The sequence below is a fragment of the Hemitrygon akajei genome, chromosome 3 (genome assembly GCF_048418815.1).
Source record: "Hemitrygon akajei chromosome 3, sHemAka1.3, whole genome shotgun sequence".
NCBI lineage: Eukaryota > Metazoa > Chordata > Chondrichthyes > Myliobatiformes > Dasyatidae > Hemitrygon > Hemitrygon akajei.
In genome coordinates this window covers 154,784,055-154,799,576 of record NC_133126.1, presented here as the reverse complement: position 1 = coordinate 154,799,576, position 15,522 = coordinate 154,784,055, and the positions used below count along the sequence as shown (strand labels likewise).

Below are 15,522 nucleotides of genomic sequence, written 5' to 3'. Positions count from 1 at the left end.
CCCCGTGAGTAAGGATAAAAGAGGGTCTGGGGAGCAACCCCTTTAGACACACCAGGAGAAACGTATGAGACCGGTGGAGGCTTGTGTGTGTGTCCATCCTTGCCCGGATGACAAGTCCTCCACGGAACGGCCTCGCTAAAGGACGAATACGGATCAAGAGCGGATAAAGGAAAGCTGGCAAGTTTCTATTCTCAAAACCTCTCTCTCTCTCCAACAATTGAAAGCCCAACGGTCCCCAAAAGCTGAAGCCTGTATGAACTGAGTGACTTTTATATTTCCATCGGACAATACATTATCCCCTAGACAACGATAGAGCTATTTCTTATTGATTATTATTATATCCGCACTTTTAGATTTAGTATTGACGACGTATATTATCTGTATGTTTGCATTGATATTATTTTTGTGTATTTTTATCAATAAATACTGTTAAAAATAGTACCATCAGACTTCAACGGACCTCTCTATCTTTGCTGGTAAGTGACCCAGTTACGGGGTTCGTAACAACTTGGGGATCTCGTCTCGGGATTTGATACCAAATTGGAGGGCCAGTGAATCGGGCTTGTAAGTCCAAACTTGGATCTGGTTGCGCGGGTAGCCAGACGGGAAACCAGCAAAGATGGACGTGGGTGAATTTATAGAAAACACGACTCTGGAGGCGCTAGAGGCGGCCACAAAGTCGGAATTGATAAATATTGCGAAAGGACTAAACCTCGCAGAGGTGAGATTGTCGATGAAAAAGCGGGAGGTGCGGAGGGCCATAACTCAGTATTATATTGTGAAGAATGTGTTTTCTGCTGAGGTATTGGAAAATATCCCTGAAAAGGTACCAGTTAGTGGGACGGCTCAGTTAGAGTTGGAGAAATTGAGGTTGGACGTGGAACAGAGGAAGAGGGAGCATGAGCTCCAGCTAAAGGAGTTAGAGCAGGACAGAGCTGAGAAACAAAGAGAGCATGAAATTCAGTTAAAACAGCTGGAAGCAGCTGAGAAAGAGAAGGAGGGAGCCGAGAAGGAAAGGGAGGCAGAGAAACGGAGGCAACATGACTTGGATATAGAGAAGTTAAGGCAAGAGCGAAGAGTTCAAGGGTCAGACCGAGAGGAGCAGTTTAATGTTAGTCGGGAGTTGAGGGTAGTACCTCCGTTCGAGGAGATGGATGTTGATAGTTATTTCTTGCATTTTGAAAAGGTGGCAGTGAATCAGAAGTGGCCCAAAGAGCAGTGGGTGGCATTGTTACAAAGTGTGTTAAAAGGGAAGGCACAACGGGCATATGCGGCGTTGTCCATGGAGGAGGAAGAGTCTGAGAATTATGAGAAAGTAAAGGAGGCCATTCTTCAGACCTATGAATTGGTACCTGAAGCCTATAGACAAAAGTTCAGAAATTTAAAGAAAGGGTGGAATCAGACGTATACCGAGTTTGCCTATGAGAAGGGTGTGCTTTTGGATCGCTGGTGTACAGCAGAAATAGTGGAAGAGGATTTTTGGCATCTCAGGGAGTTAATTCTGATTGAGGAATTTAAAGGTTGTGTTTCGGATGATATCCGGATGTATTTGAATGAGAAGCCGAATAAGTCCATCTCCGAATTTGCTAGGTTCGCAGATGAATATGCCCTAACCCACAAGACAAAGTTTTCCTCGAATAAAAGTTACCAGAGAGACTGTGGGAACGGTAGAGAAAGCCCGCCGGCTGAGGCAGAGGTTCCGCCGGGAGCTAGTGGTAAGATTGAGGAGGAGAGACAAGACGGCAGGAGAGGTCCTGGCTTGACCTGTTTTAATTGTGGAAAGGGGGGACATATTGCATCTCGGTGCTTTGCTCCGAGGAAGGAGACAGGAAAATGGAAAGCAGCAGTCCCTATAGGATGTGCCGTGGTGATCAGAAAATCGACAAGAGAGCCCCAGGTAGACAGAGTACGAGAAGGGTCTGAGCAATGTATTTCAAAAGGAACTGTGTCTGTGAGAGAGGGAGACACACCAGTTCCAGTGCGGATCTGGACAGACACGGGAGCTGAACTGTCATGGATTAGCAGTAAGGTACTGGATTTTGGTCGCAAGACTGCAGAGGTAGCTTTGAGAGGAATAGGAAAAGGGACCGAAGTGGTGCCCTTGCATAGGATCATCCTGAATTGTGATCTGGTATCTGGACCAGTTGAAATAGGGGTGCGATCAGAATTCCCGAGAACTGACGTGGACGTCCTTCTGGGTAACGATTTAGCCGGTGGTAAGGTTTGGCCAGCAATGAAGCTGACGAGCCAGCCTGTGAGTGTTGAGGTCCCGCCCCTAGATTCCAAGATCTATCCCGCATGCGCGATCACTCGCAGCATGTCGAGAAGGGCAGCTGAGACAGAGAGCAGTTTAAATCCGGCCAGTATCAATTTGGCCGAGACGTTTTTACCGACCCTGTACCAAGAGGGTTTAGAGGGTGGAAAAACGGAGAATAGTAAAGTGAAAGAGAGTAAGGGAGAGGAGGTAGTCCTGCCCTTAACCAGGAGAAAATTTATAGAGGCACGAAGTAAAGATGAGAAACAGATAAGGCTGTTAAAAGGTCCAGAGTTGGACATGGATGATCTGTCTGGTTTGGCAGAACTGTTTGAAGAAGTTGAAAATTCTAAAGGTGTTCCCGATAATGAAATGAGGGCAGTCCTAGATGAAAAGGATGCCATTACCTTGAAGAAGTCTGCTGGGTTGGCAGATGAGGTTGTTTCAGCCTGCGGGGTTGAGTTTACTCCGGAAGGGAGTTGCCCAGAGAGTAGCTGGGAGGATCAGGGGAATTTAGAATTTGAAAAGGGTATGGGTATTGAAAGCCTGGAAGAGGCAGATGTCCTGTTTGAGTGTGTTCAAGATGTGGACGCACGTGGTACTGAACCTAGTAATGGAGCTCAGAAAAAGTCTGAGGTATTTGATTCAGTGGAAAAGGAATGCAGTCCTTGTGGGTCAGATGGACTTGGTTCAGTGAAGAAAGGGTTAACCTCGGTAATAGTGGGAAGTGAGAATTCCCAGTTGTTGGTGTTCGAAGGTGTGTTAAAAGTTAGTGAGGAGATAAAAGGTGGTGAGGTGAATCTTATTATTGAAGGAAAAGGTAAAAGTGTAGTTCCTAAATTGAATGAAGAAAATTTAAAGTCTGGATTGATGTCAGAAGCAGCAACCAGGCTACCGAGACAATGGCTTGGTAACACGTTGCCTGCGAATCAATTACAGGTTGATTTGGAATGTAAAGGTGCCCCTCACGCTATTGTTATTCAAGGGTGTGGTGTGAAAAAGCAGAATTTGAAATGCTGTTTGAACAAAGAGTTTAAACTGAAAACTAATAGCCTGAAGGGTCCTGAAGAGAAAACTAGCAACTTGCTTAAAATTAAAGAATTGTGTGGAAATTCGGAAAATGGTCTAAGTTTGGAACACATTGTTGATAAAATAACTCCTATGAAAGGAGCGGGCGAAAGCCTATTTCGCCATGGTGCACAAACTCACCATGTGGGAGTTAACTGGAAAAGGGGCAAGGGTTGACGGGCTGCCATTTTTAAATAGCAGGATCCGGTTTTAAGGGATTTCGAAAAAGCATGTGAATAATAAAGACAACCCCCATGGAAGATTGACTGTTAAGTTTGAAAGTAACATAAAGATTAGTATTTGCATGAACTTTTGTAGTATACACGTAAGCTAAGATCACAACTCTTTAGTTTTTGTTTGCTGAAGGAAAGAAATAAAAATAGGTGGTTATTAAATTGGAGTCTGATGCTACAAGACTTTAGTAAGGTACAAGATGTTAAGATATTAACAGAAAGGACAATGTAATTGTTAACTGTTTAGATGCTGAATTGAATGTATAACTGTATTACTCTGAAGTGAAAAAAAACTTTTGTATTGTGTTAGATTCTGAAATCCTGTAAGACTCTGTATTACTTCGTTTTTACCATCGCTTTGAAGGAAGGGGGTGTTACGAATGTGCCACAACTCTGAGGGGCCGAAGGGTACAAAGTAGCCCCCTCCTTTTCGAGAATCGCAAGATCGCTATTAATTCGGGTCTGGGACCCAGGAAATGAGAGAGAGACGTCCAGAATACACAGGTTTGGAATGTGCCCTGGCCCCAGAAAGGCGGAACCATTGATAACGGCTATTGTCTCTTGGAGACGGAATTGTGTATTGAGTACTGTACTATTCATTGAAGCCCTCAGGGGATGACCAGAGTGGGCTGGTTGAGGGATTGCATCATCCCAACCTGATTGACATCTGAGACCCCGTGAGTAAGGATAAAAGAGGGTCTGGGGAACAACCCCTTTAGACACACCAGGAGAAACGTATGAGTCCGGTGGAGGCTTGTGTGTGTGTCCATCCTTGCCCGGATGACAAGTCCTCCACAGAACGGCCTCGCTAAAGGACGAATACGGATCAAGAGTGGATAAAGGAAAGCTGGCAAGTTTCTATTCTCAAAACCTCTCTCTCTCTCCAACAATTGAAAACCCAGCGGTCCCCAAAGGCTGAAGCCTGTATGAACTGAGTGACTTTTATATTTCCATCGGACAATACATTATCTCCTAGACAACGATAGAGCTTATTTCTTATTGATTATTATTATACCCGCACTTTTAGATTTAGTATTGACGACGTATATTATCTGAATGTTTGCCTTGATATTATTTTTGTGTATTTTTATCAATAAATACTGTTAAAAATAGTACCATCAGACTTCAACGGACCTCTCTATCTTTGCTGGTAAGTGACCCAGTTACGGGGTTCGTAACAATAAATTCTACCGATGGAACCTCTCATTAAAGGATTCAATTTCAAAATGGTATCCAACAAATCAGATTCTTGCAAATATGGAAACTTAGATAAATATTGTTGTAAAAAATGTCTAACTTGAAGATATTGCAGAAAGTGTGTATGAGCGAGAGAATATCATTGTGTGATTTGGAGCCGCCACCAAGCAGGATAGAACCAGACTACAGCGCACAGTGAGGACTGCCGAGTGCATTATTGGAGCCTCCCTGCCCTCTATTGTGGACCTGTACTCTTCCAGGTTGAAAAAGAGGGCGGGGAACATTATAAAGGACTCCTCCCATCCTGCGCACGGACTGTTTGATCTGCTTCCGTCTGGTAGGCGCTTCAGATCCCTCCAGACTAAGACTAATAGGCACTGGAGAAGTTTTTTCCCTACTGCGGTCACTTTGCTGAACAGTTAACTGCCGGTTAACTGTCAGCTAACTATTACTTGGATTGCACTACCTGTATGTATAATCTATATTTTCATTTATATTTATCATTATTATTGTTATGAGCAGAGAGACAACATCTGCCGGAAGTAAATTCCTTGTATGTGCATAGGTACTTGGCGATTAAAGTCTGATTCTGATTCTGATTCTGATATTTGTTAATTATCTCTTCAAAAGTCATCAATCGACCATCACAAAATAAATCTGTAAAAGAACGGATCCCTTTATTTCTCCATAGGAGAAAAATGGGATCGGTTATTGAAGGTTTAAATAAAACGTTTCGATATATAGAACTGGACAATTTAAGTTGTTGAAAATTTTAAAAATTGCAAAACTGAAACCAAATCTGTAAGGACAGTTTAATAACAGGGTAAAGATTTAAATTTGGAGTTTTAGAGAGCTGTAAAGGTGATGGAGCTCCTAATATTGAGGTTAAATGAAATTGTTTAACAGCTTTTAATTCCAAATTAACCCAAACTGGTTTTTGGCTCTTGTCGAGCCAATATAGCCAAAAACATAATTGTCTGATATTAACAGCCCAATAATACAGTCTTAAATTAGGAAGTGCAAGTCCACCATCTTTTTTAGATTTCTGAAAATGATACTTATTAAGTCTTGGTCTCTTATTGTTCCAAATAAAGGACAAAATAAGAGAGTCAGTTTGATTGAAACATTTTTTAGTTAAAAAGATAGGTATATTTTGGAAAATATATGAAAATCTAGGTAAGATCATCATTTTCACAGCATGGATACGACCTATTAAAGAGAGAGTGAGTGGATTCCATCTAGAAAATAGTTGTTTCAAGGAGTCCATTAAAGGAACTATATTAGCTTTATAAAGATCTTTATATTTTTTAGTAATTATAATACCTAAATATTTAAAAGAATTAACAATTCTATATGGAATATCATTATATATAAAAACAGGGGCATTTAATGTAAACAATTTGCTTTTATTCAAGTTAAGTTTATATCCTGAAAATTTACCAAAATCTTTTAGTGTTTACAAAAGATTAAGAATTGATTCCTCAGGATTTGAAATAAAAATTCGAATCGGCATAAAGAGAAATCTTATGTATGGTTCCATTCATATAAATACCATGAATATTTTTAGCTTCGTGGAGTGTTATGGCCAAAGGCTCCAATACAAGATTAAATAACATAGGGCTTAATGGACATTCCTATCTAGTACCACGTGAGAGTGAAAAAAAAGGACCTGAAATTATTAGTAATAACCGTGGCAATAGGATTCTTATAAATCATTTGAATCCATCTATTGAAATTATTACCAAAACCAAATTTTTCTAGTACTTTAAACAAATATGGCCACTCAACTCTATCAAATGCCTTTCCTGCATCGAGAGAGATAACACATTGGGGTTGCTTAAATAATGATGAATATATAATGTTCATCAGTCTCCGGACATTGGAGAAAGAGTAACGGCCTTTAATAAAGCCTGTTTGATCCATAGAGATGATTTTAGTTAAAATATTTTCCAAGCGGTTAGCCATTATCTTAGAGAGAATTTTTGCTTCTACATTTAATAGCGAAATAGGTCTATATGATGAACATTCAGTACGATCTTTATCTTTCTTAAGGATTAAGGAAATAGATGCTTCATAAAAATGTAAACTACCCTTCTCAAAGGATTCATGAAATATTTCCAAAAAATACGGAGAAAGTAATCTTTCAGATTCTTTTTAAAATCCTACCAGATAACCATCAAGATCAGGAGCTTTACCTGATTGCATTAATAAAATAGCTTTCTGAATTTCATGCTCAGTAATTTGAGCATCAAGCATTTGTTGATCTTCAACAGAAATTTGAGGAAATGTAATCTTATGTAAAAAAGCCTTCATTTTGGAGAAATCTGCAGGAAATTGAGATCTATAAAGATCAGAATAAAAATCTTGAAAAATATTATTGATGTCTTCATGGTTACTTGCTATATCTCCATTATTTTTACGAATCTTTAAAATTTGTCTTTTAGCTCTAGCTGCTCTTAATTGGGAAGCTAAGAGCCTATTATTTTTATCCCCAAAAATATAAAACTGACTTTTCAATTTAAGCAAATATCCTTCAATAGGATATGTTAATAATAAATTATATTGTGATTGTAATTCTACTCTTTTAAATGAAACAACATTTGGAGAGTTTGCATTGATGTTATCTAATTCTTTAATTTGTTTAGAGATTTTATCTAATTCCATTCTTGTTTGTTTCTTCAGTTTAACTATTTACGAAATAATCTGATCACGTAAATAGGCTTTTTATGTATCCCAGATTACTAACTTTGAGACGTTTCCTGTATTATTAAAGAGAAAAAACTCTTTTATCTGAGTTTCAATAAACTCAACAAATTCTGAACTTCGTAACCAATGTTCTGGAAAATGCCAAAATGGTCTGGTAGAAGCAACGTCTTTCAGTTCAAATATTGGGTTTAAAGGAGCATGATCAGAGATAACAATTGCATCATTCTCACATTTCTGAACATTAAATATGTCAAGGGTCGACTATAAAATAGTCAATTCTTGAATATTTATTATGAACATGTGAGAAAAAAAGAGTATTCTCTGTCGCTAGGATGCATATGCCTCCAAACTTCAATTAAGCCATAATCAATTAAAAAGGAATTAATAAGTGATGCAAAACGATTAGGAAGTTTGGATGATGACTTATCCATTAAAGGATTTAAACAAGTATTAAAATCACCACCCATTAATAACATATATTCATTTAAATCAGGTAATAGAGCAAAGACAGCTTTAAAAAATGAGGGATCATCAACATTTGGTCCATAAATATTAACCAAACCATTTTCCTATTAGAAATTATTCCTTTAACAATCAAAATTCTACCATTAATATCAGCTATAAATATCCTCCTGATTAAAAGGAATATTGGAATCAATAAAAATAGAAACACCTCTAATTTTACTTTGAGAGTTTGCATGAAGCTGAGGACCCTTGTAAAATTTAAAAATCGATTTTTATCACATAACCTGATATGCGTCTCCTGAGCAAAGATTATATCAGGTTGGAATTGGTTAATAATTTTAAATGTTTTCTTACGCTTAATAGGATGGTTCCAACCACAGACATTCCAACTTAAAACATTTTACTGTTTAGATATCATCATGAGACTTTGTATCTAAAAAGAATAGTTAGACACATGTCAGGATAAGATAGTCGAAAATGGCGGAGATGAACAACAACAATTTGCGTATGCTCCGGGATTCCATAATGGGGATTAAAAAAAGAAAAAAAAAAGAAAAAACCCCACCCAAACTACAAAGCCCGGAAATAAGTCGATATCAATCGACACAAGCCCCAAAGAAGGCATAGAAAGTGAATTTAACTCCACCTATCTAAATTAAAAAAATAAAAAATGAAAAAAGTAATCTCTGTCTCCCTCTACCAAACATAAAACTCATTAGAGTCGACATATAACTCAATATAATTAATTTGTAAGGAACAGTTATTTTTTCATAAAACAAAATGACCTTCAATTTTGAGAGTAACCTTCATAATATTAGATAAGGGAAGAAAAACACATCCAAAACAATTCTTGAAATATTTGCACAAAAGAAAAACAATCGCCATCTTTAAATTATCCAATCTATCTTTAAAACGTAAGGAAATCCAAATAATTACTTAAAAGATCTTTACAAAAGCATATGGAACAAAAAAACCAATTAGTTCATTTAAATGCTGCAGAGAAAAAATTCTAGATGGTTCAAAATTATCTGCAGTCTTTCAACAGTTCTCCCGCTATGTCTTCTGAGATTAAAACCATCCAAACAGGTCTTTTTCAGAGATAAAAATACATTTTAAGGTAAAGCCTTTCTATAACCATCAAATCTTCCAGCTTCATCACTCCTTACGTCGTGAGACAATCAAACAGTTGTAAATTACTCAAACTTCAGGCTTGACACTCGTCATCAGACTTGTCAGGCAGAGTTAATAAAACGCAATGCTTCGGCTGGGTCATCAAAAATACGAGCTCCAGAATTTTTGACAAAAAGCCTTAATTTAGCTGGATATTGAAGCGATGGAAAAAGCTTTTTTTGGTAAGCTAAACGCATGGCCAAGGCAAATCCAGCACACTTCTTAACAATTTTGCATGGAAAATCTTCAAAAAAGTGAATCTCCGAACTTTGAAATTGAAACAAACTTTGTTTTCTTGCAAGCTTAATAATGCGGTCTTTGCCTCTAAAACGAAGAAAACACACAACAATATGCTTGTTTTTACCTTGGTCCAAAAGTTTTAAAGCACCGGTTCTGTGAGCCATTTCAATCTTCGGGGGTTGCGAACAAGCCTCCAGAAATAAAGACTGAAACATTTTAGCAAAATAATCCAGTGTGTCGACAGATTCTGATTTCTCTTTTAATCCAACAATTCGGATATTGTTCCGACGCGACCGAGCTTCCAGATCGACGATTCGTTGTTGAGCCTTTTCCAAATGAGAAGAGAGGTCAGCCGCATTTCGACTAACTTCTTTAAGATTGAGGCTCAGAGAGTCAATTTTTTCCTCAAAAGGAAGACATTTATCTTTTAGTTCAGTTATTTCAGTCCCGATACTGCAGATTTGAGACTCTAATCTCTTCACCCAAGAGGGTTCCTCCGAGAACTCGTCAGCTTCTTTAGCATTCCATTGCCTGGGTCCGGATTCCTTTTGGTGCTTCTTAGGGTAGCCATAATTATAACTGTTGCTCTACAGATCCGACTGAATAAAGTTGAAATTTCAAAGTTTAAGTTGGAAAAGGGAGAGATTAAAGGCGGACAGAAAGAAACTATGTCTTACATGTCCATGAGCGGAAGGCGGAGTCTTGAATTATGTTACTTGCTATTTTTGAATGTTTGTTTGCTACTTTGAATGTTTTGCACCTTAGTCCCAAAGGAACAATGTCTTGTTCAGCTGTATCTATGTATGGTTTGAATGATAATTAAACTTGATTTGATTTGATAGGCTATTTGTATTCAGTGCTAATCATTTAATTTGTCTAATGGCTTGAGGCAGAGTATGATGAGTCTATAATGTCCCCACATAAAAGATGAGATCATACAGTGATAGGTTTCTGGTATGTGCAGTAACAGTTTCTATTGCAACTCGGAACAGCCACACTCAACAGATAGGCATGTTGTGGTTCTGTGACTTAAAGGATTAGCCAGTAACATCAAATAAATATTTAGCATTAAAACCACAAAGCTGTACTAGGCATAGAAGTATTAACAAGGTGAGGTAAGTAGCCATAGCCTTGTTTTTATCCATATTCTTGTGTTGTTGCAAAAATTACATAATGTAAAATCAAGCTAACAGCATGAAATACATTGTGGGCACACAAATGAGAAATCACCAACATCTTATAAACATACCCTATGTGTCAAACAACTTGTATATGCTTGGAAATTTTGCAGATTATACTTTCTCTCTTAGTCAATCCATATGAATAATGATATGTTGGGCTACAGGATAAACTTCAGCTAAAATATTGCTATGAATTTATGATCTGAGGAACCAGATACTGCCAGCACCATTACTGTTTCTAATCTAATCAAGAATGGACATCAGCTTTCATTTGAGCCCAAAACAAAAGAAAGAAGCAAACATTTACTTACTTTTGTAAGTGGAACTGTGGCTATTTCCCCTGCCTTTTCTGAGCTGAAAGAAAAATAGTAAAGCACTTTTAAAGGCAATTTAGAATGACTTACATGTTGAATTTCATGATTCAAAGCTTTCATCAATGCATGACCAAAGGAGATAAGATTTCTAAAACTAAAATTAATCAGCATTGTTGCCGGGTGAACAGAATTCTGGGACAGGGACAACTCTTTGAAGAACTCACCTAACATTGAAATAAATAGGACATATTTGTGATTATTTTATTGCATCAAGAAAATACCTCATAATCTGAAGTTGCTTTGCCAAACTTGAAATAATAAAAATTTAATTGTTTTCTGGAAAATAGGGAAGCATGATGTGATGGGACTTGCTTGGTCTGCTAGCCCAAGAGTAAAACTTCTGAATGTCAATTGCATCATCAATTGACTTGTAACTTCATTGACAGACTTTCATCTGAAGATAAATTGAGAACTCCCATGAATTACTTCAGAAAGTGAATAAAAGGGATGCCAACTGGCTACATCCACATTTGGTGATTTTTAAGCTCCAATAGAGATGCAAGTGTCCATATTTGCTGTTCATTCTTGAAATGACCTTGACATACATTAAGTAAATTTTGAACCACTGTTCTGTTGCACTTCCACAATGCTATTTCAGGATTTGATCAAGCAATGGTAAAGGAACAATGATGTATTTTTAACTAATTATAATGTGTGACATGGGTGGGAACTTGCAAATAATGATAATCCTATATACGTACTCTCAATGCCTATATCCAGATTGTTAAAGAAGCATTAATAAGTTATGGTAATGTTTTTCATAATGCATCCTATTACTAATGGAGGCATTCAATGGTCAGGATGGTGGATAAAGTGCCAATAAACAATATGCTTTCTCCTGGATGTTCACGGTAACGTGCTTCTTCAATGTAATTCCTGTTGCCCTTGAGATACAGATAGTGTTCACCTGGCAGAGAATCTCACCTGGTCCCTCAGCACCAGCACCATAGCAAAGAAAGCCCAGCAGCATCTCTACTTTCTGTGAAGGCTGAGGAAAGTCCATCTCCCACCCCCCATCCTCATCACATTCTACAGGGGTTGTATTGAGAGCATCCTGAGCAGCTGCATCACTGCCTGGTTCGGAAATTGCACCATCTCGGATCGCAAGACCCTGCAGCGGATAGTGAGGTCAGTTGAGAAGATCATTGGGGTCTCTCTTCCGACCATTACAGACATTTACACTACACACTGCATCGGCAAAGCAAACACCCTTCATACAAACTCTTCTGCCTCCTGCCATCTGGGAAAAGGCACCAAAGCATTTGGGTTCTCACAACCAGACTATGGAACAGTTTCTTCCCCCAAGCCATCAGACTCCTCAATACCCAGAGCCTGGACTGACACCAACTTACAACCCTTACTGTGCCTATTGTCTTGTTTATTACAGGCAGCCCCCGGGTTACGTACGAGTTCCGTTCCTGAGTCCGTCTTTAAGTCGGATTTGTACGGAAGTCGGAACAAGTACATCCAGTATTATTTAGCGTCAGTTAGTCAAACGTTTGTCTTAGTATATAGTATATATTTTACCTTTCTATGCATATAAAACACTTAAGAAACGTATGTATTCCAATAATTAAACCACTGCGTTGCTTAGTAGTAATTGTAGCTTTCATCGGGGCAGCGCCTTTCAAATGCTCCATTATTCTCACTTTATCCGTTATCCTTTAAAATTGTTCCGTTCGTTGACCGACTGAAGCCTAATGCTTTTCCAATGACCGATGGCGTTTCACCTCTTTCCAAACGCTTTATTATTTCCACTTTATTTTCAATCACGATCGCTTCCCGTCAATGGAACAGAAACACTGCCGGCAGCAGCTCCCAAGCTTTGCCGGCTCCTGAGGTCCACTGGGTCCTAAGGACCACCGCACTGAGACAGGCTAAATGGGACAAGTGGAGGCTGTGCTGGGTTTGGGTGTTTGCTCATCCACAATATTCCACGTGGAAATTTAAACTGGAGGTGGCAGTGTTTTTTTTACGAGGCCGAGTTGCGAGCTCGACATCAACCCAGCACGGATGGTACGGGAGTCACTGGATTGACATCAACCCGGCACGGGAACGGTCTATCTCTAGATCGAACTCAGGAAACTCCATTCTCCAGCCCGGCGCTGATCTCACTGCGCCACCAGCTGACCGGAATGGGGGAGGGCGGGCGGGGTCAGGGTGAATCTTACTAAGAAGAATTTAAGCCAAATACAAAGTTAAATACTCAACACAGTGTCAACGGCAAAGACTTAAAATGGTGGACGGCGTTCTCCTTTCTTGGTTTGTAAGTACGAGTTGTCCGTAAGTCGGATGCTCGTAACTCAGAGACTACCTGTATTTATTGTAATGCCTGCACTGTTTTGTGCACTTTATGCAGTCCTGGGTAGGTCTGTAGTCTAGTGTAGTTTTTTGTGTTGTTTTTACATAGTTCAGTGTAGTTTTTGTACTGTTTCATGTAGCACCATGGTCCTGAAAAACGCTGTCTCGTTTTTACTGTGTACTGTGCCAGCAGTTATGGTCGAAATGACAATAAAAAGTGACCTGACTTGAAATCTTGTACTACTAAAGCTAAAGTCAGATGTCTCAGTATTACAGTGAGTAAAGGGAATTACAGAGGCTTGAGAGAGGAGTTGGCCAGAATTGATTGGAAAAGAACACTAACAGGGATGACAGCAGAACAGCAAAGGCTGGAATTTCTGATAGCAATTTTGAAGACACAGGATATATAAACCCCAAAGAGGAAGATGTACTCTAAAGGCAAGCATAGTTTATGACACAATTATGGCTAACAAGGGAAGTCAAACCAATGGAAGAGCCAAAGAGGGGACAAATAATAGAGCAAAAATTAGTGGGAAGAGGATTGGGAAGCTTTTAAATACTAACAGAAGGTACTATAAAAGTCATTGAAGGTACGGGTGGAATACAAAGATAAGCTAGCCAATAATATTAAAGAGGATACCAAAAGTTTATTCAGATACATAAAGTATAAAAGAGTGGTGAGAGTGGATATCGGACCACTGGAAAATGACGCTGAGGAAGTAGTGATGAGGGAAAAGGAAATGGCCGACAACTGAATAAGTATTTTACATCAGCCTGGGGAAGACACTAGCAATATGGTGGAAGTTCCAGGTATCAGGGGTCATGAAGTGTGTGAAGTTACTGTTACTAGGGAGAAGGTTCTTGGGAAAATGAAAGGTCTGAAGATAGATAAGTCACCTGGAACAGAGGGTGTACACCCCAGGGTTCTAAAAGAGGTGGCTGAAGAGATTATGGAGGCAATAGTAAAGATCTTTCATGAATCACTGGATTCTGGAATGGTTCCGGAAGACTTTAAAATGGCAAATGTCAGTCCACTCTTCAAAAGGAGAGAGAGGCAGAAGGACGGAAGCAATAGGCTAATTAGTCTGATGTCAGTGGTTGGGTAGATGTTGGGAGGCAATTGTTAAGGATGTGGTTTCAGGGGACTTGGAGGCACATAATAAAATAGGCCGAAGTCAGCATGGTTTCCTCAAGGGAAAATTTAGCCTGACAAATCTGTTGGAATACTTTGAAGAAATAACAAGCAGGATAGACAAAGGAGAATCAGTTGATGTTGTGTACTTGAATTTTCAGAAGGCTTTTGACAAGGTGCCACAAATGAGGCTGCTTAACAAGCTACAAACCCATGGTATTACAAATAAAATTCCAGCATGGATAAAGCAGTGGCTGATTAGCAGGAGACAAAGAACGGGAATAAAGAGAGACTTTTCTGGTTGGCTGCTGGTGACTAGTGGTGTTCCATGGGGGGGTCTGTGTTGGAACTGATTCTTTTTACATCTATGTCAATGATTTGAACATTGCAGGATTCCCTAAAGGTTAACTTGCAGGTTGAGTCTGTGGTGAGGAAGGCAAATGAGAAGCTCACATTCATTTCAAGAGGACTAGAATATAAACGCACGGATGTAATATTCAGACATTATAAAGCACTGGTGAGGCCTCACTTGGAGTACTGTGAGAAGTTTTGGGCCCCTTATCTTAGAAAGGACGTACTGAAACTGGAGAAGGTTCAAAGGAGGTTTAAAAAAATGATTCCATGATTAAATGCCTTGTCACATGAAGAGCATTTGATGGCTCTGGCCATGTATCCATTGGAATTTAGAAGAATGAGGGGTGACCCAATTGAAACCTATCCAATGATGAAAGGAGTGAATGAGGAGAGGATGTTTCCTATGCCAGGAGAGTCTAAGACCAGAGGACACAGCCTCAGAATAGAGGGGAGTCCTTTTAGAATGGAGATGTGGAGGAAGCTAGAAGGTGGTGAATCTGCAGAATTAATTGCCACAGACAGCTGTGGAGGCCAAGTCTTTGTGTATATTTAAGGCAGGCAAGATTCTTTATAGATTCTTGATTGGCCAGAGCATGAAGAGATACGGGGAGAAGGCAGAAGATTGGAGAAGGCTGAGAGGAAAAACAAATCACCCATGATGAAATGGCAGAACAGACTCGATAGGCTAAATGGCCTAAATCTGCTCCTATGTGTAATGGTCTTATAGTCTCATGCAGGCAAAAACAAGTAAGCTTCTTATGCTCCTGCGTAGCTCTATTCAAATGGCGAAGGGATTACAGGCTGTGAAAGAATACAATTTTCAACCTAAAGGTCCATGATGCACACT

At 39.2% G+C, this 15,522-nt stretch overlaps 1 protein-coding gene across 8 annotated transcripts in view; it reads right to left on the bottom strand.

Annotated features, from left to right (window-relative positions):
* LOC140725529 (uncharacterized) overlaps window positions 1–15,522 on the bottom strand; it is a 467,652-nt gene that overhangs the window by 150,907 nt on the left and 301,223 nt on the right. For all 8 annotated transcript variants that reach the window (XM_073041107.1, XM_073041104.1, XM_073041102.1 and 5 more), the window contains one exon: window positions 10,826–10,868. In XM_073041107.1, coding sequence (XP_072897208.1) covers window positions 10,826–10,868 — 43 coding nt within the window. The remainder of the gene's footprint in view (window positions 1–10,825; window positions 10,869–15,522) is intronic.